General features: G+C 40.6%; 4 protein-coding genes across 5 annotated transcripts; 2 read left to right on the top strand and 2 right to left on the bottom strand.

Annotated features, from left to right (window-relative positions):
* Positions 1-1,831: 1,831 nt before the first annotated feature.
* LOC106919472 (regulator of cell cycle RGCC) lies at positions 1,832-5,996 on the bottom strand. Its single transcript, XM_014989849.2, has 5 exons — positions 5,837-5,996; positions 5,009-5,164; positions 4,282-4,356; positions 3,056-3,118; positions 1,832-2,462 (listed from the first exon to the last, which is right to left on the bottom strand). Exons 1-5 carry the CDS (start codon positions 5,856-5,858, stop codon positions 2,455-2,457), a joined length of 324 nt encoding a protein of 107 aa, XP_014845335.1. The 5' UTR covers positions 5,859-5,996; the 3' UTR covers positions 1,832-2,454.
* Positions 5,997-6,146: 150 nt separating this feature from the next.
* On the top strand, positions 6,147-11,807 carry pcdh20l (protocadherin 20-like). The gene is made up of 2 exons (XM_014989848.2): positions 6,147-7,307; positions 7,757-11,807. Exons 1-2 carry the CDS (start codon positions 7,260-7,262, stop codon positions 10,286-10,288), a joined length of 2,580 nt encoding a protein of 859 aa, XP_014845334.2. The 5' UTR covers positions 6,147-7,259; the 3' UTR covers positions 10,289-11,807.
* A 2,076-nt stretch (positions 11,808-13,883) lies between these two features.
* Positions 13,884-21,517, top strand: plp1a (proteolipid protein 1a). 2 transcript variants are annotated; one of them, XM_015004625.2, is made up of 7 exons: positions 13,884-14,337; positions 16,202-16,388; positions 16,483-16,639; positions 16,819-16,987; positions 18,467-18,540; positions 18,627-18,692; positions 21,005-21,517. In XM_015004625.2, the coding sequence occupies exons 1-7, from the start codon at positions 14,334-14,336 to the stop codon at positions 21,167-21,169; spliced, it is 822 nt and encodes a 273-aa protein (XP_014860111.1). In that variant the 5' UTR covers positions 13,884-14,333; the 3' UTR covers positions 21,170-21,517. The 2 variants fall into 2 exon arrangements, with proteins under 2 accessions (XP_014860111.1, XP_014860112.1); XM_015004626.2 differs by lacking the exon at positions 21,005-21,517 and adding an exon at positions 19,043-20,864 and having other exon boundaries at positions 13,946-14,337.
* A 261-nt stretch (positions 21,518-21,778) lies between these two features.
* rab9b (RAB9B, member RAS oncogene family) lies at positions 21,779-26,597 on the bottom strand. Its single transcript, XM_015004627.2, has 2 exons — positions 26,490-26,597; positions 21,779-25,731 (listed from the first exon to the last, which is right to left on the bottom strand). Exon 2 carries the CDS (start codon positions 25,682-25,684, stop codon positions 25,076-25,078), a length of 609 nt encoding a protein of 202 aa, XP_014860113.1. The 5' UTR covers positions 25,685-25,731; positions 26,490-26,597; the 3' UTR covers positions 21,779-25,075.
* Between the last annotated feature and the right edge of the window lie 356 nt (positions 26,598-26,953).

Below are 26,953 nucleotides of genomic sequence, written 5' to 3'. Positions count from 1 at the left end.
ATGATTGACTGTCTTCATTTCCAAACAACACAAAGCCCATCCCTTCCTTCTTATTAGCCCCAAAAGCAGATTCTATGTAATTACAACAAGACATCTTACCAGATATTTTAAATTAATGACTTAGTTCGTCGTTCAGCCATCGTCTGAGCAGATGTGGCAATCCCTCAACAGGCTAAAAATAATTTTGCCTCCAACAGCTGGAACACTCCGCGGATATCCTGCATTATGAGACTCCAAGTAACGAGTGAAAAATCACACTTTACAACCGCAGCATCCATTGCACTCCTTTGGGTTTCTTTGACAACTGCAGGAAACACCTGCACGCAGATGTCACTCTCTGTGCCCGCGGTATGCTTAAGTGAAATGACAGCAGAATATAAGCACAGCCACAACCACAGACTCCTTGTCAAGCCAGACTTTCAGCTGACTGTGGGCAGAGACGTACCCTTTCTCCAAGCTTATTTTGTCAAATGGATATTTTATATGGTTTTTAACAATGCTGAATTTAAGAAAAATCCTTTTTTTTTTTTATTGCTTCAGTAAAAATGTATTGTAAGAGTAATTTCTGGTTAGAAAGAAATTAGGATCCGCCACCATCTACTGCCACTTAAAATGTCTAAATTGAAGCACAGATGTGTCACATCAGGTGTTTGTCATCAGAACAGCATTTGTAAATTAGCTTGACCGTTTTTTAAACCTTTAAACATTTAGCCATCAGAAGTCTTCAGAAAGAAGATTGCATCCGTTTATAATTCTGGTAAGTATTTTTAAAGAAGTTTTCAAAGAATTTGAAGCTGCAGCACATGTTCAGAGGGCACTCAGAACAACTACCATCGGGCCCCAGTCTGGCCGTCCAAGCAGTTTCACCCTGAAAACTGACTTCAAGGTGACACAAGTATCTAAAAACCCTAAAATGTCATCACAGGGCCTCCAGCAGGAACTGGCTACTGTAGATATGAAAGTGCTTGCCTGCGCAGTCAGAAAGAGACTGCAAAAATGTTCCTTTTATTGAGGACTTGCAACTAGAAAACCATTGCTCTATGAGAAAAAAAAAATAGGAAGTGAGACTGAAGTTTACCACAAAGAAGACAAAGACTTCCAGATTCCTTCTCATTGGACATCTGAGTCTAAAACTAAACTTTAATCGATAAATAAGCCATAAATGACATTCAAGGAAAACGTCATACCAACTTTGAAACACACAGGTGGTGCACACGATAATATAAGGTTATACTAGGTTATTTAATGGAGGGTGCTTGAGATTATCTACAAAACAACAAATATACAAGAAAACCCACAAAGAACTGCCTGAGAATTAAGAAACAAAAAAGTCCTAGGCAGTGTCAAAATGAATATTTTTTATTTTAATAAGTTAAACTATCTGAAAACTTCTCTTTGTATTTATTCACGCTATTTGTGTAGGATATATTTTGTTAAATTATTTGAAACGTAAGTGCACCAGCACAAAAGCACAAAAGAAAAAGTTCTCACATCAAATTACAGAAAGCTATTGAAAACGAACGTAGTTTCTCACGATGCATGCTCTCCTCACATGGGGTCAAACGTAGCCTGTCTGAGCTACATTTGTGGTTTTCCGGAGTTACAGCAGAAGCGAAACTCGCAGCACAATCAGAACAAGGTTACAGGAAACCAGAAAAGCAAACATGAAGCCATGGGGTGAGGGGGGAGGAAACGTAGTGACACCAGGCAGCAACAGTCATTTCGCTTGTCTGAAAGGCAAGAACTGAAGTTATGATGACTTACGACTTCACTCACTATTTTTCTCAGCTCGTAGCTTCAAATCGGAAAACAGACGACACGAAAAAAAAGCTCCATCAAAATGTAGCTTTATTTCTAAACACATTTATGTTACAATAATGTATATGTAAAAAAAAACAAAAAACAAAAACGATATTCACAAAAACTGTACACTTTAAATCTTGACACACAAGTATAGCCTGACGCGCACAGCAGATCTGAACTCACTGGATTTCAAATAGGCTTTTAAGCTAAAGTGCAATCTGTAATTTTAAACCAGAGAAAGCTCTGGCTTTTTAAAAATAAATGGAAATGAAGATTTAAGGCCTTTTACTGGCATGGCACTTATGAGAATTTTAACATTCTCTCTATACTCTGGGCAGCATTTTTCATGTCAGACAGATGGAAGCTTTGTCTATTTTGGGGGAATATGTCACACATCTTGGACCCGATGCTGCGGGGACGTGGCGGTGCTGGCCGGACGCGGGATTGCCGGGGGGCGTCTGAGGGTGCTCTTGCATTTCAAAATTGAAGCGAGTGCCCTTTTAATTTCTGAAGGCAACCTTTTTCCCCCCGTCTCCTGTCCCTGAAGAGGCGAGAGAGAGAGAGAGAGAGAAGCGTTCGCCCCATCATATCTGCTCTGGCGTGGATCTCACTTTCTTCTTCTTTGGTGACTCGCCCTTCCCGTATCTCTGTTCACATCTCTGTAGAGTGGGGAGAGGGAGGGAGGAGAGAGAGAGAGACAACAACGCACGGTTTATAAAAAGAGTAGCATACAGGCATACATCAATGCAGAGCCGCAAACACTCACTGACTAATAGGTTAGGCTTGTGAAGATACGGCAGGAGTTGCAATTAATTTGCAACATTCATTTTCTCCTGTGTCGAGATCATCGGCAGCAGCAGATGTATGTTTTTGTTCTTTCTTACCCGTGTGCTTGCAAGGGGCAATATACACACTCATGGGCCCCTAATGCACTATTCCTTTAGAGCTGATAGGAGGATCATGATGCTTATGTAGTCAAGTATGCCATTAACACAAAAGCGCAAGCAGATAGTCTACCTCAGTCCCCAGACATGGCATTTAAATATAAAAGGTGCTCAGAGATAAACAGAAGGGGGGAGGGGATAACAGACGAAGGGAACCAAGCTGGGCTACTGCTGAGCTCTCCTTCTTTCAATGTGTAGCAAAACATGCAACCCGGTCAGTGGCTTCACCTTCACAGCCACACGGCAGCCTGCTGGTTTTTCAGCTTGAACGTAAAAAGCAAAGAGACGAGATTGAGTAAAACACATACCCGCGAGTTCCTGGTCCAACATGTTGATAAAACTCTCCAGCTCATCTGTGTCTCCCAGCTTGGCTGCAGATAGAAAAAAAAAAAAAAAAGAAAAATTCAAGGAACTACAGAGGGAAAAGGCAGCAGTGGAACATTTCTGTCAGGAAATATGTGTCAGATTTACGGCATTTCCTTTGGCCCAACGCTCCCAAAGTGAAAAATGAATCCAAAGCAAAGATATCCTCTTCATATTTTGTGCAAATTGACGTGGTCATGAGTGCATATGCTACTTTTTATGGACCATTAAGATCTTTTGCCCAGGGCAGCAAGGCCTGGGGGTAAAGCTATGAAGCAAAATTAGCAAGACTTATCTTTAGGAGTGTGCACTATAAGTAAATATTACCATGGTGGCAGATGACACTGAAGCTGGTGCTAAAGGGGGAGTTTGATGATGTAAGACTGTTTGACTTGAAATTTTACAATCTTTAGCTGAAAATCCAACATATTTAACTGCAAAACATCCCCATGGTGGCATAATGCTGCCACCATGAAGTTCTATCTATCTATCTATCTATCTATCTATCTATCTATCTATCTATCTATCTATCTATCTATCTATCTATCTATCTATCTATCTATCTATCTATCTATCTATCTTTTTTCCTGAAAACCAGCATAATTCAGGTAAATCAGGGTTTGATGTGGGAGTGGGTGATTGTTTGGTTCTGTGAGGACCAGCAGAGGGAGGGGTTTGCCCAGGGCACCGTTCATGCATGAACTTCCACTTCCCAGTGTCTCAAAGCCTCAACAGCTTGATAGACCCCCTCAGGACTCAGGTAGAGTGCATAAAACCATGAAGATGAGCAAATTATACCCTCTTGGTCAACTTTGTGTGTGTGTCTGAGAGTTATTGTTTATTTTTTTTTTTTTTTTTTTTTTTTATCAATTTAGATTCATCACCACGTGAGTGTATTTGCAATGGAATACACAGGGAGTCGTTCATTTACACACACAGACACAAACACCTGAGACAGACTCCCTGCAGGAGAGTTTCAAAGTATGGTGCTGAGGAGCCACAGTCACAGCAGGGGGGCCTTTGTTGTTTCAAAACAAAACAGCTCGGAGCCTAATGTGAGGAGCATGCGTTGTTCTTGTTGCAGCGATCAGTAGCAAAACATAATGGCGATCACCGTGAGAACAATGGCTGAATCTGAATGGAGATGGGGCGACAAGGAGGCCTGCAGTACCTTTCAGCGTCGTGCCGGCATGGTGGAGCTCCTCCTCGCTCGTATTCAAACTGTTTCCCATAGACGCTCCGCTGCCTGGGAGGGCGAGAGGAGGACGGAAGAGTAGAATAGAGATAATAAGCACTAAGGGCATTTCCATGCAAATGATCAGTAGCAATGACAGTGCAGGAGTTACACATAATGATAATAGCATGTTCAAAAGTGAAGGTAAATGCCTGTTTGCCAGTGACTCCCATGTGTCAGCTGGAACACTTGAAAGCAAGCGCGCCTTTTGAAACGTTACGGGGGCCAGCACACTTTCAATAATGACGACGCATGGGAGCAGAGGAAAACATCGCCGCTTTCATCTCATAACCGCCGACAAATGAGCAACAATGGAGAGGAAAAAAGAACGATTACAGAAGATGCACTATCCATAATTGGAGTTCATTCCAGTTTGTCATTAGGCAAACAGCCACTTTTCTGGAAGAGGGCCGGGTATGTCTCCTCTTGTACCAATAATTTCATGCAAATTAGACGTGTCAAGCCGTAGTTGTTTGGGCTATTAAAGATCGCCAAGTGATACCCCCAGAGACAACAGACTGTTACATAACAGCAAATATTGTACAGAAATATCTTTCGTGTTCCGCATATTCTGCGTATTCTCTCGCATAGCTTTTCCCAAATTCAGTGGAATTGTGTTAGCACAATTAGCATCAGTGCCATTTAATTTTTTTTTTTAACTTACTGTAGTCAGAGTCTTCCACCCCATTGTCTTCGATGCGGCTCTTGGCGTCATGCAGGACGCGCTGGTAAGAATGATGTTTGCTTTCGGAGGGGGCCTTCAGCTCCTCCACAACATCCTGGAACTCCTGCAGCACGTCGCCCAGCTCCAGCTCCAAGTCTGTGGAAAATTTGACAGCAGTTGGAACGCAATCCCAGACTCTGCAGAAAAGGAAACTCCAAGACCGACTGGGAGCAGCTGACACAAGGAGTTGAAATAAGATTCTGAGCTGAATTTTTAAGAAAGTTTAAATTAGTTTAAAATGAACAGTGTGCAAATATACTCCAAGTACAAAATTAAGCTTAAACAAAAACTGTAAGAAATGTCTTTGTCCTGGTTGTACACTAATGCAAAAAAAAAAAAAAAACACCAGTGCAGATATTTCAGCTGTCTGAGGGACACTGAAATATTCATCTCTTTTTTTACGTAAGATCCCAAACCAAACCTTTCTGCGAATGAGTCATTGCAGTATGCAAACATTATTTCTAAGTCAATTATAGAGAAGTATAATGGCAGAATAAACAGCATCAACAATTCATACACCAAGGATATATCTATTTGAAAGAGCTGTTCCCTATATCTTCTAACTTTTATGGCGTTAATATGCTTTGCCATTCCCATTTCAGTTATTCCTTTTTAATTTAATATTTAAATTAATTGACTGTGACGCTAACGCTTCATGTCTTCAATAAAGATTTTAGATAAAGAGTGAAAGATAAATACAGAATTGGATATCGTTAAAACACAAATTACCAATTAAACGTATTGTTTTTAAAGTATCATTGGACTCACCGCCTGTAATATCTGAGGACATGACAGAAAGTGAAGTTCGCCACAAGCTGCTGCGTCTCTCCGCTCAGTCTGGAGTCTGAAGCTGTCAGGAAAATGTAGTTTTATTTCACAGCCCTCTACTGGCGCCCAGCATTTAGAGGACGTGACGAACCAATAAAGTAGCAAGGGGGGGGAAAAGTCAGAACTTTACTGTAAGTGGAAAAGTGGGCGGAAAGTTGAATGACAACGACAGGAAGAATCCGTTACGTAACAGACATACCGGACATGCTTTCATTGTGGAAGAGAAATATTATAGCTGCACGTGCGCTGAAAACTTAATGAGCTCGTCTGTTAATTACCAGATAAACTTAACGCGGAGGGATCTGTGGAGAGTATCGGTGGCATCAGTTTTAAAATATAGATTGTGTTTTTGTGACCGAGTTTCTGAAAAAAAAAAAAAAAAAAAAAACGGAAAACAAAAACTTACCAGTGTGAATTTTAACAAATATCAGAAGTTGTCTCAGTCTGCTGTAGTACCCTGCTCTGTCAACAGAGGCCCCCCGAGCCTTACAAAGGAAGTCTGAGGGCAATATTATGCAGTTTCATTACCTCTCATATTTTCCAGTGGCGGATAAGATTAAATCATTTAAGCTCACATTAGGCCAGAGCGAAAGTAGTCTTCAGCTGTTTATCTCATACTTTTTCCAAACTAACATCCTGGCATAGTATTAGGTCAAATTAGTCATGCAAAACAGTTGCCATAGATAGATAGATAGATAGATAGATAGATAGATAGATAGATAGATAGATAGATAGATAGATAGATAGATAGATAGATAGATAGATAGATAGATAGATAGATAGATAGAGAGAGAGAGAGAGAGAGAGAGAGAGAGAGAGAGAGAGAGAGAAATAGAACAACATTATTGCCATCTTAAAATTATACTTTTTCCAAAATTGCTTATCAATACATGTTGCAGTATTAAACATTACCAGTCATTTTCAGATGTAAAGAGTTTTAAATCAAGATTAGGAATTAGTCTCAGCCAGAAGCAGACTCACACAGAAAAACTGGAGAAGAAAATAATTAAAAGGCCGTTAAAACCTTATTAAGTGTTTACTGTGAGGCAGAAAGGCAAGTGGGGGACAGAAACTATTTAAAAGTGAATCATTTCCATGTAGTTAAGCACCGTGTTTGTTCAGAACCATCGTCAGTCATCGCCCTGGAGTGGAAAAAATATAAAACAAAATAAAACAATTTCAGGTCATGCAAGTAAACCTGTTGTGTCTCTGCATTCGATCTGTCAGTTAGCCGTACAGACGGGGAGTGTGTTGTAGGAGGAGCATCAACAAATTATGCCTTCAGCTGTGCAGGTTTAGATTGCTGCCACTGTGCTCGGTGATCACTTGCTACCGGGCGACTTGGGTAGCATGTGCGAGGGCAATGGGCCATGGGACTCCTGATAATATGAACTGGGCTGGACTTCTGCAGGTCAGTGAATCAAAGATTATCAGTTCTGCTGGGTTCTTATTACTGCCTCAGTGTTTCTGTGTGGACGGCAGATTGGATCTTATTCTTAAAAAGGAAACACTAGAATCTCTGGATTTTGTGTGGAAGTAAGCATATCAGGAATGTCTCCGGAGCATGGATTTTATGAATACTTATGTAATTACTCCAATTACTTTATATCAAATCAAACTTTGGCATTTGCTCTCTGCTTTTGTGCCATTTGCTTGTGAGGATAATTGATTAGAGTAAACTAAACAATGACATCATTGTGCTTTTCGGTGTGTCGTTCAAGAGCTTATTCACCCATGAAGTTGTAAAGCTTTCGTTACCACCTGAGTAAATGTCTCTTGGAATGTTTCCAGGTTCAACGAAAGGAAATTAGGGTGAGAAATAAAAATAAATGACACTTAATTTCTTTTTCTTTCACTCAGAAGTTGCTGATCATGCTTCATACCAAGCAGATCATTTGTGGCTCCGTCCAGTTCTCTATCAAGGAGGAACTGGAGCCTCATACTCTGGTTGGATCACTAAGTGAACACTTTGCACCTCCTTATCAGCTCCTGACCGAGGAGTACCTGTGGATGAACAAAAGCACTGGGAATTTCTACATTACTGAGAAAAAGATGGACCGTGAGCACCTCTGCTCTGAGGAGACAAAAGATGATGAATGCATTATTTTGCAATCTGTAATTGTTGGGCCCTCTAGGGAGCTGGAGCAGTTTTCTGTGATCATCGAGGACATCAACGACAATGCACCGTATTTTGAAAATAGCAAAATATCCCTGGATATTTCTGAGGATGTCCCTGAAGGGACCAGTCTCATGCTGGACGACCAGGCTCGGGACAGAGATAGTGGACCAAATGGACAGCTGAAATACAAACTCAAAGGCTCTGGAGGAGTTTTTACTTTAAAGGTTGAAGAAGAAGGACAACTGATCATGCTGGTCGTACAAAAGGCTCTGGACAGAGAGACTCTGGACCTGTATCAATTGCAGCTGGTGGCTACTGACTGTGGAGAACAGCCTCTGAGTGTATCAGTCCCTATATTTGTCACAGTGACAGATGTTAATGACAACTGTCCGAGCTTTAGTCCTAACAGCCCACTCAGTGCCACAATCTCAGGGGACTCTAAGAAGGACACAGTTGTTACTCAGGTAATTGCTACAGACCCAGATTTAGGCCCAAATGCTGCCATTGTTTATTCCCTCAGTCCTAAGGTCTCTGAAAGGGCTAAGAAACTCTTAACCCTCAGCAGCCACAGTGGTCACGTCAGGCTAACACAAGACCTTGAAATAGACAGCTCTGAGGACCTGGTGTTAAAAGTGTTAGCCAGCGGCCTTCACTGCCCACCAGCAGAGACTCAGGTAACAGTATCCCTCCTCCCCAAGGCTACCCAAGGTCTAACAATCAAGATCGGGTTCATAGCTAAGCATCACAACCAGACTGTTGTGATACCAGAGAGCCAACCCCCCACTCCCTTAGCTGTTTTAGAGCTTGAGGGTGACAGCAGCTTTAAGGACTCATCTCTTGCCATTGAGGGTGACGTGCCTTTCTTTTTGAGCCCACAGAGCGGCAAATATCTGCTTTCCACATCAAAGCCCCTAGACTATGAGATGAAAAGTGAATATCACATTTCTGTGGTAGTGCAAGGGAGTTCATCTGAAAGGTCTGTGATCGCTCCGCCTCAGCGAGAAATCAGGGTGATGGTGGAGGATGTCAATGATAATGCCCCACATTTCTCCCAGACTGGCTACCAGCTGGAAGTGGAGGAAAACAACGAGCCTGCATTAACACTCCTGCAGGTATCCGCTACCGATGCAGACAGTGGACTCAACGGCAGGGTGACATACAGGTTAGATAAACGCACATCTGCCATCTTTAAAGTTGACTCAGTGACAGGTCAACTATCTGCATTGGTTCCTCTGGATAGAGAACAGAAAAGTGTGCACAAACTCACTGTGTTTGCTCGAGATAGTGGGGTTCCTCCCCTGGAGTCCCAGGCCTCTGTAATCATTCATGTTGTGGACCGGAATGACAATGCACCTGTTTTCTCTACTCCTCACTTCATCTTTTTCATCCCTGAGAATGCACCGCCGTTTGCTCAGGTGGGGATGATAGAAGTGGAAGATCCAGATGAAGGAGAGAATGGGAAAACAGAATTGCAAATTGTGCCGGGTAACACATCTTTTGCTGTGGACAGCATACAAAGGATGCTGCACACCACCACCAACTTGGACCGGGAGGTGACGGATTGTCATGAACTTTACCTGGCGGTCAGCGACAACGGCCGTCCAGTGGCATTAACCTCCAGTGCCAGGGTGACTATCTTTATAGAGGACATTAATGACAACAACCCAAAAGTGATCCTTCCCAGCAGCAATTATTCATGTTTGGTGGTCTCTCCAGGTACTCCAGTGGGTACAAATGTAACAAAGGTCTACGCCATCGATGAAGACTCTGGTGTAAACTCAGAAATCACATATTCTGTTGTTGCACCAAAGTCAGTTCAGCAGAACAGCCCCTTCCAGGTAGACTCAAAATCAGGGAACATTAGCTTAAGACAAGAGCTCTTACAGGAAGATATGGGAATGCATAATCTGTTCATTGTAGTAAGAGACAACGGGAAACCAACTCCACTTTACACCACTGTCTGGATTAACCTGTTGGTTAATAAGAGCACAGATCAGTGCCATCTAGATAGGGCACCTACATGGACTGGGAGATCAGATTGGGTTGAAAGTGCTTCTATGTCTCCAATCTGTGAGGTGGAGACTGCCAGATCAGTTCAAGCAATATACTTTTATCTTGTGCTCTGCATGGCGGTAGTAACTGTAGTTTTGTTTTTTACAACAGCTTGTTTGTTTCTAAAACACAGAAAATGCCCTCCAAAGAAAAAGACGGGACATACGGAAGAGAATGAGATTCCACTCAGGATCAAAGACAAATATTATTCTGATGAATAGCAGCTTGAAGCAAGCAGAAAGTAATCTCACTCACACTTTCAAGGATGAAAACAGCCAGAGAATTAAACATTTTGAGAGTATTTGTCTTGGGCTTTATGCACTTCACAAAAAAAAATCCCTACATGCTTCTGCAATTACTCTATATTCAGAAGTAAAAGAATAGTCCAGCAAGTTTCTGAGAAAGACTCCGCACACTGTGACCAGAGAGAGAACTGATAAGAGGAGCGTTTTTCCTTGAAAACTCTTAACATTATAGACAAAACTAGTCATGGATGATGTACCAGGCAAAGCCACCCAGTGATAACACATATCACAGCCGGTGAGATATAATGTAGATTTACAAAGTCAAACATTTCCCAAGAAATCATTGACAAGCTGGTTGAGTCTGTCTCAGCTTCCTGACTTTGAGTGATGGGGATTCTAACGCATTTAGACACTTTAGGATCCGCAGAAGGGTTTAATGTTCCTTCAGAGGTGAAGTGATGAAAGTGTATAAAGGAGTAACCCTTGACTAGCTCCAGGAGTGAAGAGGCACACAAACATCTCAACTCTCCACCTTGCAGTTGTTACCTGATAACGCCGGTTCTTACCCACGGGGTTGGATCGCGCCCAAAAGGCAGAAAACTCACCGTACTGCGCCCAGCTCCCAACCAGGTGTGCTGTTTTAATACCTGGCTCTCAGAGGGAAGTCGCACTCTACTCAAAGACGTATTTGCAAACAGCAGCTGGCATCACATTCGGATAGATTTGGAGGAACAAATTAGATCTAAAGCAGGTTAAGTGCTGCATTAAATATGAATGAGCCAGGGTGCGACGTGTGTGCAAATCTGGGAGCAAACAGTTGCAACAAAGAGGGAGGGGAAACTGTTTTAACTTTTTTTAAATCTGTACAGTGCAGTGCGTTGTTGAGTGCATAGGCCTGTGTGAGGTGGGAAGGAGGAAAGCAAGGAGACGGAGCCTGTAAAACACAATGTACAACAGCCTGGTTAGTGGAGAACAAGGCTTGTATAACATGAGCTGCATCTCTGAGGATGTCTGGGCTAGCTGCTTCAAAAATAAACAATCTAATACACTCTAAAAAGAAAAAAGTTGAACCAACTTAATTGAATTGCTTCTGTAGGTAACAAGCAATTCAATTAAGTTTATCCAACTAAATTTATTAAGTTTAACCAATTCAATATATTATAATCACCCAACTCAATTTGTTAAGTCAGTCTTACTCAAATCATTTAGTTTACTTCAAAAATGGTAAATAAACTTAAATAGCACTTTTGACCACTGAAAGCACATATTAACACATTTATTTAATGCTCAGATTGGTTGGCAACTTGAGATTAAGTACCCAGGGGACACATTAACATACAGCAGGAGGAAGCTGGAGTCGAACCGTCAACCTTCCGATTACAAGGCGACTGCTCTATCCACAGAGCCACAGTCGCTTACTGGGAATGTGTCCCCGTAAGCTTGAGTCATTGTGTCAGACATGGGACACTGAATTATTTCAAGTAAAGTCAAAGTGAAAAAGGTTATTTAAGGAAAAGATTTGTGTATTTAGATGACACTGTAAAAAGATTATTTAAATTTAGTTTGGAACTTCTTAAAAGTTTGAGTTGACTTTCTGTAGAATTAAATCAAAGAGATTTTAAATGTTTATTAGAACAAAATAAATGATTTGAGTAAGAATGACTTAAATTTGTCATGTTAAACCCCCTTATGAATTAAGTTATAAAAACTTAGCAAATTGAGTTGGAAGAACTTAGTGAATTGAGTTGGATGATCATAATAAATTGAGTTGGTCAGACTTAGGATACAAAACTGGCGTTGAACTCAATTGTTTTAAGTAAAGTCAAAGTGAAAAGTTCCTTCAGGTTAAAGATTTGTAAGTTTTGAGTTAAATGAACACAAAAAAGTAAGTTGTCATAGCAAAAGCAAAAGAATTAAGTTAAATTAATGTAAATAAGTCCATAAGATGAACTACAGCCAAAAACACTTTTTAGAGTGTAAGGCCCACACTGTGGAGATAACTACATTAACTGGGATCAAATAAGGAGCTCCAAAACCAAATTAAGAATTAAATTAAAATAGCCTTTTTACAAGAGAAATTGAGGAACACAAGATAAAGTTTTGTTGTTGTTGTTTTATAAAGATATATGCTTACAAAGTGTTTTTACATAATTCTATTTTATATGATTTAAGAAAAAATACCTACCTAAAAATATATCTATGTATTTTTGTTGTATGAAATTAAAAATGCAGCTTTAAAAAATGCAGTTGGCAGGTGAAAGTCTGCCATCTAGTGGATGGAGAAGACGCCAATTCTTGTTCTCCTTTGTGAAATTTGACCTATTAGTCCATGGACTACATCGGGAGAGAATGAGTCAGAAAACCAGTCTCTAACGTCGAGGCTGTCATATTGCCTGAAAACAGTGATGTGTCCCCGCTGCCCTGCTCCATGCTCAATCTTCTTTCACTCACCTTTCAGTTTATCTTTCATGAAGACGAACATTTAATTGCAGGCTGCGAGCAGCAGTTCACTCAAATGCCCTGCGGATTAGTTGTAAACTGCATTTCAGTTGTAAACTGATTTTGTGATCGTGTCATACAACTCTTGTGTGAATAAAATTCCAGTTATTTTTTGTTTGTTTGTTGTTGTTTTTCTATTTTATGTGAGATCAGTGAGGCGACCCCTCATTGCGTCTCAATTGTCCCGACATGTAGCTTTCCGGCTATCCATATCTCCTGTTTGTGAACATTCCAGAACATAACAGAACATTTAGGAAGGCAACAACAAAACACAAATCCACCTCACCAGCAGTAATAACATACGCAGGTTTTATGTTTCAGACTGTATCTCACAGATGGTGTTATGATAGGATCTGACAGTTTCACTCAGTCTGCAGAGCTTCACCTGACTCTTCCACAGGAAAGTTTTATTTCATGTTTCATTTACCAAGAATACATAATCAACAAAACCATGACCATCTTATTTATGTGAATAAGTTCTGTGTTATTTTCTGTAATTTTAAGTGAGCCTGTATTGTCTGAATGCTTCATTTTTCTTTTGTTTTTGTTTTGGTTTTTGTTTTTTTGCTCAATAAAACACGCTTTACAAATTATTTAGAAATGACTGGGCAGGGTGCTATTCTCTATTTACATGATCTGCAGCACCCAGATCTTGTAATGGTTGTTTGTGATTCATTTATCATTAGATTGGAACTGACCTGGAGAATAAGTTCATTTCGGTAAATAGATGTGCCATAAAAAAAAGCTAATTTATATAAATAACTCTAACCTTACACAATATGCATAGCTATTTCAAGGGTTTATTTTGTGAATGTTGATTGTTATGCCTTATAGTTAAGGAAAACCCAAAATTCAGTTTCTGAAAAAAAAGTAACTTAATAAGACTTTTTTTTTCATGCCTAAATGTTATGTCATGGCCTTGACCATTTTCAAGCAGGAAAGGTAAGAAGAAGGTTGTTCCTTTAGACGATGTACACAAAGCTGATGGATGTACACATTAATGGAAAGTTGAGTGGAAAGAAAAAATATGGCACAAAAGGTCCAAGAATAATCGGCTCAACGCCATAAAACTTTGTCTTTGAAAGTCACAGTATTGTAAATTATCTTGGCCAGCATTTTTGTAATAATCCCCTGAATTTTGATGACTAATTGTGTGGGGGGAATAAAATATTTCCCTTCGGAACAAAACCCCCGCCCACCTCGGGATTTGCATAAGATGCGCGTTGCTCCCTTCATGCAAATCGGCATCAACAATGACCTTACTTGATATCTGCAAGTATAAGAGCCCTGACCTCTTCATTATCCCTCGCCCTGAAGTTCATTGAAAAGCGACATTGTTTCTTTAAGATTGCACTTGCAGTCATCGTTGGCTCTGTCCATTGTCTTGGAGGTGGTGAGGAGGGTGGGGGGACAGGACGCGAGTTGAGAGATTGATATACGGGGGCCGAGGGCGAGAGAGGCGCACATCATCAGCGGACCAGCTGCGGCGTAGTCAACAAGTCCTGAACGCTTCCTTCCAGACATGGGTAAGAAACTTCCAACCCAGCGGACTCTTCCTTTTCTTAGCAGATTCAGTTTTGTTTTAAATCAAATCTCGGTTTGATTGCGTGTGATCGCACGTAGATGTGAGAGGGGACTTGTGAGGGAGCGTCAGAAGTTATTAAGGTCTTTTTTTTTTCTGTCAGTTTGGAGGGCAGCTATCACAGCCTGATGCGCCGCTGATATTATGAGATTTATTTCATGCTTGAGATGGCAGGGGCTACTTTAAAGGGAGCCTTGTCGCATCTACTTTCGATTGCAATCCTTCTCAATTTCTAGTATGGAGGACTGGCCACAGCTTTACATTATCGAACGAAAATACACAGAGTTTTTCGGTCCAGCGTTTTCATCCAGATCCGCAGAACTGAGGCGAGCCGAATTACTGCCCGCTCCTCCTCTCTTGATTGGCTAATTGAAATCAAGGTGCGACTGAAATCACCCGGGTTGAGTTGTGGAGTGAAGTTTGAACTTCTGCGTGATTTACATGCGGACTTTAGAGATGATATCCCTTAAACATCTTGACGTGATAATTTTTTTTTTCTTTTACTCTGTTTTATTATGTCTGAATGACAAAGGTCACCGTTTGTGGGCCTAGATCTCTCACCCCGGCAGTCAGCAGAGCCGGTGTAAATATATTCAATTAAAGAGTTATCTCTTTGCCCCTTCTTCCATCTTTGTTTACTGTAATGGTACCAACCACAGTCTGCCTGCTCCCATTGTGCCCATCTGTGTGCAAAGCCACACATGTACACAACTCGCATTGTTTGTTCAGATTTCCATCCTCCTCCAGCCCTGGCAACACTCCAGTTTCTATCATTTCCTCCCAGCCCCCAACTTCTCTGTGTTTTCTCAGAGGGAAGTCTGAGTGTGTGGATGTGTGTGTTTAAGGCAAAGAGGTGCCTCTGGCCTTTGTTTGCTTGACATTGGTGGCCCTTGTGCCCCCACAATGCTGTGGGACAAAGACTGTTGTCTCCGCAGTCACAAAAGCAGCCTCTCTCCATCCCTGCCTTGCTGTGTCTCCAGTCCCTTGTCCTCCTCCTTTTCTCACACTCTTCATTGCAGGGTTGTGAATGGAGTCGGGGTGTGTGGTGGGGTCCAAGCAGATGGATTCCCCTTGTATCTTTGGCCCTTGGCTGCCATCTGAGCAGCACATAAGGGGACGCCACACTCGCTGTTACTGAACTCATGCTGCAACTTAATCGAAGTCAAAGCGTTGTGTGCAAATGTTCACTAAAAAGTAACTATTGGTGAATATTGTCACGTAACAAGAGCTCCCACTATGCCAAAACCTTAACTGAGAAATATCACAATACCATAAGGATTTACTCAAAAATGTAAAATTCATAACAAAATATCATTTTAAACCAAAGACATTAAATCATATTCATCTGTAAAAGATTTGATTTTAGCAATATTTTAAGTTGTCTTTAAGTTTGTGCAATGGTTGTGAGGTAGTTCTTTTGATTTAAAATTAAAAAAATTAATCTTTATAAATATCTTGTATTAAAATGTGGACACCAGCAGCTAATAGACAAGTTCTCTCACTTTAGTTTTCTTCAGACTGCATAAATGCTGCCAAAAATATTAATTCATAAGTTGTGGAAGTCAGTTGCTTCTACCTTCCACAACTTTTTCCACTGTATATTTCACTTGATGATTTAACAGCTGCTTGTTGCTTACCAACTCTAGTTTGGTAAACAACCCAATAAGGTAGCAACTAGAGCTGTGATTGTGTAACATCTGTCTCTAATCATTTTTACTCCCAGTCCAGTTTTGTTCACTTTTTTTTTTTGTCTTTTAAAAAGCTGTAAATGTATGCTGATTAAATGGGCTTGTCTTCTTAACTAATAGGTTGTTATGACTGCTGCATGCGCTGTTTGGGCGGGGTGCCATACTGCTCCCTTGTCGCCACTCTGCTCTGCTTCTCCGGCATTGCCCTGTTCTGCGGTTGCGGTCACCAGGCACTCACAGAAACGGAGAGACTCATCGAAACGTATTTTGCCCGTAACCTTCAGGACTATATCACTCTAGCCTATATGTAAGCCTCTTCTCGAAAGATTTAGTCTCTAGTTTTTTGCTGTATAGTTTTTACATATAGGCCTTCTCATTGCCTGTCCTTTTTTTTCTTTCAGTATTCAGTATTTCCAGTATGTCATCTATGGTTTGGCCTCCTTTTTCTTCCTCTACTGCATTGCTCTCCTGGCTGAGGGGTTCTACACCACAAGCGCTGCCAAACAAACCTTTGGAGAGTTCAGGAGCACCATGTGTGGTCGCTGCCTCAGCTCCTCGGTGAGCCGGCCCCGAGTTGGACTAGTAAAAGGGAGCGGGGAGATTGGTTAGGGATACACAAATGACCTAGTGTGGGTGTTAAAAATCTTTAGGTTCATGGGAATATTTTTAGCAGACTCAAAATAGCCATTACACATTATTTTGTGAACTACTTCTTAATGCATGATGTCCCTCTACAGTTCATAGTGATGACGTACCTTCTTGCTGTGCTGTGGCTACTGGTGTTTGCCTTCTCCGCCTTGCCGGTCTACTTCTTCTACAACATGGATGCAACTTGCAGCACCATTGATGTTCTGACCGAGACCCCAGCGAGTATAAACCAGCTCTGCGTTGATGCAAGGCAATACGGTACCGTCTCAATGTTTTGGGAACTTATACTGAAACTGAATTTATAGATTTTTCTTATTATTATTTTTATTATTCATTATCCTGCCCGTCACCAACCTCCAAATGAAAATACCAGGGAACCACGCCCTGTGCAAGCTATCATTTGATTAGGCTCTTATTAGGCCATTGAAAGCATGATACTATATTAGTAATGTTCAGTGGATGATATAGTCATTTTGAAGTATACCAGAAAATTTGTTTTTCAATAACATGACAGGGTTACATATTTTTAAGATTAAAAACAAATGGGGGGCGGGGGATATGCTTTGCCATTGCTTTTAATTTTAGAAGTCAACATTTCTAAACAAGAAAAGATGGAGAACTTGCATAAAGCTGAAATTCAAGATGTAAAATTTGCTGGTTTCTCATCATCCCCAATCTAAAAATTCAGCCGTCCTACGTCTGCCATAACTTGACTATAGCTAAGATACACTGTCAATGAATGAAGACATTGTTGGACTGTTAAGAAGTATGAAATCCTGAGAAATACTATTGCTCAATTTCTTCACTAGCCATTGTCTTGTATTGCTAATAGTAGCTAGCCTATTCACAGAGCTTGTTTGCAAGTATCCATGGTTTTTGGCTTGGAACTAGAGCCGAGTTAAATTCTGTTTGATCTCATTCCCAGATGCAAATGAGTAATTCAAACATATGTATATAGATCAGCATAACTGAGCACAAACACTTGTTTCTGAATCCATGTTGATGGCTTCAGGTTTTGTTATCTCTGGAAATTTTGTTCCCTCCTGTTTTGTTTTGATGCGTTTCTGATGCTTAACCAACTCTTCTCAATGTTTGTGTTAAATAACATTAGCCTACATATATACAGTATGTGTGTATGTATATATATAATTTTTTTTTTGTGGTTGCCTTCCAAATAACCAAAGTCATAAATATTTTTGATGATGACATGGCAGGAGTCTACAGTATTATGTATGCCGCATTTGTTTGTGCAGCATTTCCAAGGAATCCTTTTTAGCAACTGAGATGCAAAAATCATGTGCAAACATTTATTCATGCTCTAGGGATTCTAAATGCCTCTCTAAAGTGCTCACAGGCCAACAAGTTCATTGTTTTAGAGCCCTAGCTAAAAACACATTTACAACACAATGCTCCACTGAGTGGTTTGTGGCTTTGTTATGATAAAAATCAGCACTGATTTTCTTTGCCATATCTTTTTTTTTTTTTTTTTTTTTTTTTTTTTTTATCATCAGTCCCTCCTGGTTTGTCTCAAGAGGATCCCGTCTCATCAACTGTGCACTAGTCTGGAGCTAAAAGAAATTACTAAAATAATATCCAGCTGTTTGTCAAAATGTTGTCTTCCAAAAGAGTTATGAGGTTTTAAAGTGTATTAGACGATGAGAACAGTACAATAACGCATTAAAAGTTAAGCTTGTATTCATGAAATTAGATTAGAGCTAAGTTGTTTTTTCCCCTCAGGGCTCTTGCCGTGGAATGCAGTACCGGGAAAAGCTTGTGGTATGACCCTGTCCAATATTTGCAAAACCAGAGAGGTAAGAACTAAGGCTCTGGTGCCTGACGCATTTTATCACTGGCCTGACAGGAAGTGGAAATAATCATTCTGATCTTCTCCTATCAGTATCAGATGACCTATAACCTGTATGTTGCTGCCTTCGCTGGTGCGGGCATCACTCTCTTGGCTCTGGTGAGTGCGGAAGCTGAGGGCCGGTTCGGGGTACAACGACCATTTTGTGGCTCATGTGACACGGTGCCGGTCAAAGTGTAGGCAGCGAGGCATTTCAGGCCTCCATGACTGATGACTCTTGTACTATTGCTCTCTGTTCCTCTTTGTCAGCTGACACAGGCAGCATAATAATGCTGTAATGTCCTGGTGGCGTTCCAGCCAGCCATGCAGCCATTATACTTTCATGCTCCATTAGAGGCTGTTATATCAAGCTAAAGCTATTAGCACAGTCATGTTTTGTTTTTATGTTTGTAGATATCCAGGTTTTTGTGGGTCTTTTCATCTCCTCCTTTCTCCTTGTCTTTCTGTAGCTGACCTATACTGTGTCGAGCACCTATAACTTTGCGGTTCTGCGCTATCTTGGGAGGAAGGGCATAGGTCCAAGGTGTTAGGCACCCAGCTTCCTGTCCACTCTGTCACCACTCTGACTTCTACAAGAGGACTAAAAGGGGACTTCAACATCTGTCCTTTCACTTCACCTGCACAGAACTGCCTACGATCTTGGACTTTATAAAACACTTTTTCCCCTACTTTTTATAAGACTTTTTTTTTTTTTGTTTTAATTGCTGCTATGACTTGCAGTAAATATGATTTTTCTTGTCACATCATTTCAATGTTCATTTATGCAACTAATTACAGTCAAATCATAACACAGTACTAATGAACTAAAACGTAGGCTATAGGACAACAAGCACATGGCAGCATACAGCTGCTGAGTAGAGCAAAGGATTAAAGGTTACTATGGCCACCACGCCTCACATCTGGTTGCTATGGGGGCAGACAAACACGCATTTGCAGTCTCATGCTGACCTCAGGACTTTTCTCACGGGCCAGAGAAAAAGCAGCAACAATGGAGTTGTGCCAGTTTGAAAATCTAGCCAATAAGAAGTCTCTTCTAGGGGCCACCTGCACTGCGAGACTCTGCCAGAGGGGTTGTATTACGTGTCAAAGGAGACTGCTCTCTGGACAAAGAGAGGGCTAGACCTCTGCAAAGCCTCAATGCAGCTCCTCTGCCGCCGCATGCGGAACACATCTGTACTGCGCTGCAGGCTCACCTCACACAATGGAAAACGGTGGATTCAGAGTGAAGGAATTATAGATTCAGTTATTTGTTAGATCGGTAAATGCTTCTCACTGTGAGACGACAAAAGCTGTAGGCGCTGAATTATAAAGTAACCTCTCAATATCGGATTAAAAAAAGGTGTTTCCTGCTTTTTTTATGTTACTGAGGTACTTTAATGGCAAAGGAACTGCTTTGCTTAATTCGTTAGGGATTATGTTGTAGTTATTGTATAACACAATTTAACTAATTCTAGCTGAATTTACTAATACATGTACAGTGTGGTCAGATGTCTACATACACTCATCGGCAGCATGCCGAAACTTAGGTTTTCAATTATTTGAACTGTTTTTCTTCCAGGGTGGAATGACTATGCAGAATACATATGAGTCTTTCTTTATTGAAAGACCTGGAACTCTACCCTTTAGAAAACTTAAGCATGATGTTTAAGACGTAGGTTTTTGAGAGGAAGCCTGAAATTGCCTCCAACACTACAGTAAAGAGCAGTCGATACCCAACAAAAATATGCAAAACCTTGTCGATGGTACTTGAGTTTAAATTTCTGATTGGACTGAATTTACCTTTTTATAAAGTGCCTTGAAGATTGTGAATTGGCACTATACAAATAAAACTGAATTGGGGAAAAAAAAAATTGGCTTCTTGTTTAGCAAATTTGTCTAAATATTAGTGGTGTGCATGTATATATCTAAGCTTGTATACATCAATTTAAACGTTGGTGAATTAGAAACAAATCTACATTAAATTCTACCCTTGTACCCAGTTCCGTTTTTTTTTTAAGTCTTCTACTGCATCATCAATCCACCCTAACAAAGATTCATATGAATCATTAACAGCCTGGATTGAAGGCATTCATGAGTGATGATTGTATGCAATTTCTGACTGACACTAAAAAAAAAAAAAAAAAATCTTTCTACTGGTTATTTTTATTGATGAAACCTTCCTTAGCTGAGTTTTATTTGTAGGATATAAAGCTGCCTAGTAGATATACATTTTTCTTTCCTTTTGTGCGTGTTGGTAATGTACTGTTTGAAAATAAATGGAACAATTGAGCACACTGCCTTTAATAACTTTCATTTTGAGCCTGTGAAGTCTCTGTGCCTGTTTTACTCGTTCTCCATCCCTGGCTCCTGGCCAGAATCAGGGGTCAGGGTGTTTTGTACAAATGTTTTGTACTTCCTCGTTGTGTCCACAGGTGCACTGTTGCCTCCACTTGGCTGTGTACCAAGTGCATGTGAAGACGCTGAAGCACAGGGCCAAAGAGGAGCGAAGAGGCTATGACCTTTATAGAAGGACGCAGAGGGACAGAGGGGGGACGCCGTCCTCTCCGTACTCTGCCGACACATTTGACATCTCCTGACGGCGCTGAAGTTCTGCTCCTTACAGCCGTCGCAATTAATCGGATAGGTCTGCATTGTATATCGTTTCAGTTTAATAGCGGTTGTTGCGTAGATTGAATTGCTTTGTTTTCTCTAGGATACGAGACACTATTCACTCAATCTTAAGTTGTAAATTGGAATACATATGTTAGGTGTTATTGTTTTTTTGTTAATCTGGGCATAATCTTTGTATTTAGTGGTTCTAGTTGATTTTCATTATCAAATTTTTGAAAAGCTGATTGGATTTGTCTGTGCCCAGATCTGATTTCAGTGTGCAGTGCATGCTTAATGTCCTTTTACTGAAGGGGGAAAATAAAAATGCAATGCATGTTTGATTTCCATTTTAATGAAGAGGATCACAGTTGGCGGTTTCCAAGGACAACACTTGCTTTTGGTTGTTTAGGACACACTGGACGATGCCATGAAAGTCAAATAAGAGAGAGGGCAGGTAAAATGTCACCCTGATGCTATAACATATTTAGAGACAACCTATGCAGCAATAACAATGTGTTGGATTTTTATGCGACTGCAGATGGCAAGAAGGAAACGAGTAGTCTTCCAGGTGTAAAAATGCAAACAGAATCACCATCTGGTATGACGCACACTTTATTTGAAGCCAAGCACTGGAGATGAATTCTTCAGCGTTACTATTACTAGTGCAAAGTAGAGGAAGGGCAGCTATTGCAGATCAGCACATAATCAAAATGAAACTATTGTTCTGCACAGATCAAGCTGCACTCATCAGTTGAGCACACAAAGTAAAACAATATTCTTTTACATTTAAAAAATTTAAAATTAAAAAACATGGAAAGATTACATTCATAAATATTACAGAAACATGGGAAAAATTATCAGAACATAGGAAGTGTGCTCTTGGCCAACACTGATTTTACTAACAATGTTGATTTCAGGTTAAAAAAGACACGACAGACTTCACTATGAAAACTAGATAAAACTCAAGCAGCAGTGTAAGAAAATAGAAGTTAAATCACAAGAATAACCGACAGGTATTAGCCCTCGTTTTAAGAGTTGGTGTAGTCTTTAAATTACATCTTCAGCTCACAGTTTCTGTAAAACAATGCAACACTGGGTCATCTTACCCCTTTGCTAATTTGCACCAAAGAGTTGCCTTTTTAAAACTTACCCATGTCGTCCCATTTCATTTCTATAGGTAGTGATCCATTTTTAGGAGATGGAGGTAATTGCAAAAAATGTTTAAATCTTCCATATTTAATATGAACCATTTACGCTGATTGTAGTTCTAACCTCATTTTGTAATCCTGTTGCGTAATTTACGAAACACAAGAGATATCCGATCAAAATAAAATGAGTGAACAAGAAGTTGTGGGTAGATTTTAGTCTCAAAACCACATTTCCTTACAGCATAAGTCAAAGGCTGGCAATGTAAGTACGGGACATCTAGAGGACGGATATGAACGGAGGCAGGGGTTTTAGGTCATGTGGCAGACTTCCCTTTTTCATATCAGGAACATCAATGTATTAAAAACTGAAAAACTACAGCAGTAAAAAGTAGCAAAGAGGTGAGATGACCCAACACAAACAAACTCCACATTGTCAGCTTATAGTTTGATTAATGTAACAGTACCTTACTCAGTTCACTTTCACAGTGAATTCTTGCAATTACCATTAGTTCAAAAAGACAAATGTTTCAACTTTTGATCTTGGTAGGTAAACGATGCATCTCAGGCTGTGACAAACAAAATGCAACAAAAAGATGCGAGAATATAGGACCTTTTAGTTAAAAAGATAATACATTTTATCTGAAAAAAAAGAAAAAATTAAGTACTACACATACATAATGACAGTTCAGTTTAAATTAGTATTAGCTGTAACATTATCCAATACCATACATGGAAAAAAAAAAAAAAAACAGAGCCTTCTGGCCACCACCAATAAAAACAAAGTGAAATGTACCTGTGGTCAGTGTCAGGTATGTGAATACAATGACGGATGTAAACAACTTTCCCAAGTGCTTAGTATGTTTTTGCCAAATGCCGTAAGAATGAAGAGGTGATGTAGAATATACACACCGGAAGTAATGAGATGTTCATCATTTATCAGTGATGCTCAGGAGACCCTCAGGTGAGGCAAAGTTAGAAGACTGGAATGTTGAGGCCGACGCAGGATTACAGGGAGGCCGTTTATAATTAGAGCCACTCAACCTAGCAAGGAAAAGTTTCTTCGACTGTCCCTGATCAAACACTGAAGCCCATTGCGACTATTGGGTAGAAATAAAAAAACGCCAGAGGCAGAACGACTTTTTAATTATTTTGCTCAACAGGCATTCGTTGCCTGGTAAACTGTCGCAGCTGAGACATTAAATTCTCAATTACACCCAGCCTCAACGTAGTGCAGAAGCAAACAAAAGACTACCACGTAACTGATGCTCACGGGCAAAACCGTAAACCTGACGATCAACATTCCCTTTCTACTGAATGCACCTTGTAGCCTTTCTTTTTTAGAGTGCCAACGTTTGTAGTTTATCGTACCACAAATTGAAGCTCAGTCAGCATTTGTCTAAACTGTAGTACTCAAATGGTCTGTGTGTACTTTTGCTTATAACTCGACAGCATAGTACCATAGTTAATACTTTTTAGTATATCACCATTAGGTATGGACTGATATGAAATTTTGTCTGTAGTCTCCAGTAGAAACAACAGCTTACCTCTGTTCACGCAAAGATTTGATCATGTGTTGCATATTTTAGTCACAAAAGTTCACTAGTAAGCTTCTAGCTTCCAAATGCAGCAGTAAACACCCAAGCAAGGGCGAAGGATGCCGTTTTGTTTTTTTTTTTGACACCTTGACCGTCTTTTTAGGCCGGATTGGGCTTTTCTTTGAGTATGAAAAAATAAAACCCAATTTCTTTCAGCAAGCTGACCAGCAGTGCGCATTTATATACAATGGAGGCGGGGCAGCCAAAGAAAATTTTAGCTACATCGTCACTTTATCACAGTATAATAACTTTAGACCTTAGAAACGGTATGACCAAAGATATTTGTTTTAAAGATATCACTTTTTTTAAAAACTTGATATACCTTCATACTGGCCCAAACCTAATCAATACAAGCAGCTCAGATAGTCAAGGGACTCTATGTAGTTTGAGATTTTCATAGTTTGCTTATGCAAGTTAAAATGAATACTATGATGTAATGGCTCGTTACACGTCTTATCAGATAATTCTTAAAACAGTCATTTTAAAACAGCACCACTTTAATAAAGGTGAAGGTCAGCTAGAAATATTTTCAAACTACTAAATTGGTCTACTTTCAGTGAGTAGGAGGAAAAAAAAAAACAAGTGGAGGAGGGGCAACTCTGCTTTACTGTATGCCCAACGCAGGCAGAGAAAACTCCAGGACTTTCTTTTGTATCTCTTTAAAAATAATTTTAAACCATACGAGTGTTGCGATGGAGGGATTTTCATGGTTATTGAAATCATTACTTTCATTTTTATCTTCATACCAATAACCCACGCCTAATCACTTTGAGATCAGAAAGCATAGTATTTCTGCGTATTTATGAGAAAAATGACACACTTTGTCTTCCAGTATACGATAAAAGACAATGCTTCATTCCATTATTTGATACCACCCTCGCATATAAACAGAGAAGGATGCAATATCTTGTGAGATAGCACTGAAAGCAGAAAAGACGAGCGCGCCTGTCGCAGAATGCCTGTACCTTCATAAGAGCAACAATTCAGCTCACAAGACGGCAGCTGAAATCCCCGACACCAGCTTCCTCACACAAGCTGCATCTCCTGCATAGTGTCCTTACTGGATGCTGTACCTTAAGCCTACAGTACACCTGTTGTCAGAACAAACAGGCAAGTTTCAGCGAGAAACAGCTTAGTACCCCATGAACCATCAGCAGCATGAGCCGCGAGAGGTTTTACGGTTGCCGTGAAGATCAATCGTGCTGCCGAGTAGTGCGTGACCGATCTGGTCCTCAGCAGCTAGAACCACCCGGACAGCTGCTTCGAACGCAGCCGTGACGTTAGTGTCGTCTTTAGCGCTGGTCTCAAAGTAAGGGCAGCAGCCGTTCTCCTCGCACCAGGCCCGTGCTTCGTCCTCCCCGACCTCCCTCCGCTCCATGTCGACCTTGTTGCCCAGCACCACAAAAGGGAAGCTCTCCGGCTCTTTGACGTCAGAGTAGAACATGAACTCCTTCTTCCAGCAGCTGAGATTTAGGAAGCTCTGCAAGTCGTTGACAGCGAACGTGAGCAGGCAGCAGTCTGCGCCCCGGTAGAACGGGGTGCGAAGCGACTTGAAGCGCTCCTGACCCGCCGTGTCCCAGATCTGAAGGGTGACCGGGCGCCCGTCCACCTCCAAGTCTCGGTTAAGGAACTCCACGCCAATGGTGTGAAACGACTGCGAGTCAAAGCGGTCTGTGACGTAGCGGTTCATCAAAGAGGACTTCCCGACTCCGCCATCTCCCAGCAGGATCACTTTCAGAAGCACGTTGTTCCTACTCATCGTGTTTCCTCCCACCCGGTTAGGCCTCTCTGGTGGGTTTCAGGCCACTGCAATGGATGGAAGGTCAGTGTCAACGTAACCAAGACAGAGAAAGAAGAGCAAGAAGCGATAAGCAATTAAGGAATACATTCAAATTAGTCTTGGATAATAATTGAGAAGCCACAAAAAGCCCATCACAAATAAATGAATTTCGTGTAATTTAAGATGGCAGCAAATGTGCATTACAAAACCTTACCGTCCTCACAAATCATTAAATACGCATGCACAGCTAAAGTGCATGGATCAGATTACAACTGTGCGGACATCGGCTTGAGACTATTATCATGCTTTCGTGTGCTCAGAAAGGGGGGGGGGGGAATAAACAGCAGCGTCACATTAAAAGAAGCGACAATCTGAGCGATAGCGTGCTTTGCAACCTCAAAACAAACATCAAGTTTGACATGTTCAAGCTTGTCCACTTTGAGTGAAGGCAACAATAAAAAAACAAAAAAACAAACCCAACAAACTCTTCCTGAACTCACTTGTTCAGAAAGCAGAAGTTAATAAGGAACCGAAACGAGCAGCTGACACTAAAATCCTCCTCAGCCTCCTGACAATGAAATGAAGAGTAGCGGTTCAGAAGCTAAGCGGCTAGTCTGACAGCTTGTTGACATTCTGCTGCTGGTCAAGCTAACCGTTAGCCTCACTGTGTAACCAACTTACAACTATGTGGAAGAAAAGAAGAAAAAAAAACTTAAAATGTATCCCTTCTGTGATTCGTTTCCCTAGATGAATGCGCCAACCACACATACAATTTATCACTCACCTTATTTTTGGTCAATAACACTGCGAGGTCTGCCCGGTTCCCCTGCATCTGACCGAGACGTGTCGTGACGTGCCCAGTGGCGTTAAAGAGCCGCAGGAACCTGGGTCCTAGAGCCCGCAAAAGCACCTGAAAAAGTTTGTTTATTTGTTTATTTATTTTCTCAAGCAATATTTTTGTGTATAATATAATATAATATAATATAATATAATATAATATAATATAATATAATATAATATAATATAATATAAAATTAACCATTTAGTTATATTATTAAATGTATATAATATTAGACAAGTCTATGACATAAAATGTCTTTTCTGTGAATTAACCTCAATGTGTTGACATTCTGACTTGGATCCAATGTTCTTTCTGCCTCTAGGATGCAAATGGCCCTGACACTGCAAAGTGTTTCCTGAGAAACCTTCACACCATTGGAATTTGTGAATAAAGCTGTAATTGAAACA

The sequence above is a fragment of the Poecilia mexicana genome, unplaced genomic scaffold (genome assembly GCF_051168715.1).
Source record: "Poecilia mexicana isolate PSO_F unplaced genomic scaffold, ASM5116871v1 scaffold_10, whole genome shotgun sequence".
Taxonomy (NCBI): Eukaryota; Metazoa; Chordata; class Actinopteri; order Cyprinodontiformes; family Poeciliidae; genus Poecilia; species Poecilia mexicana.
Note: the sequence above shows the minus strand (reverse complement) of the source record. Positions and strands in the feature narration are given on the sequence as shown.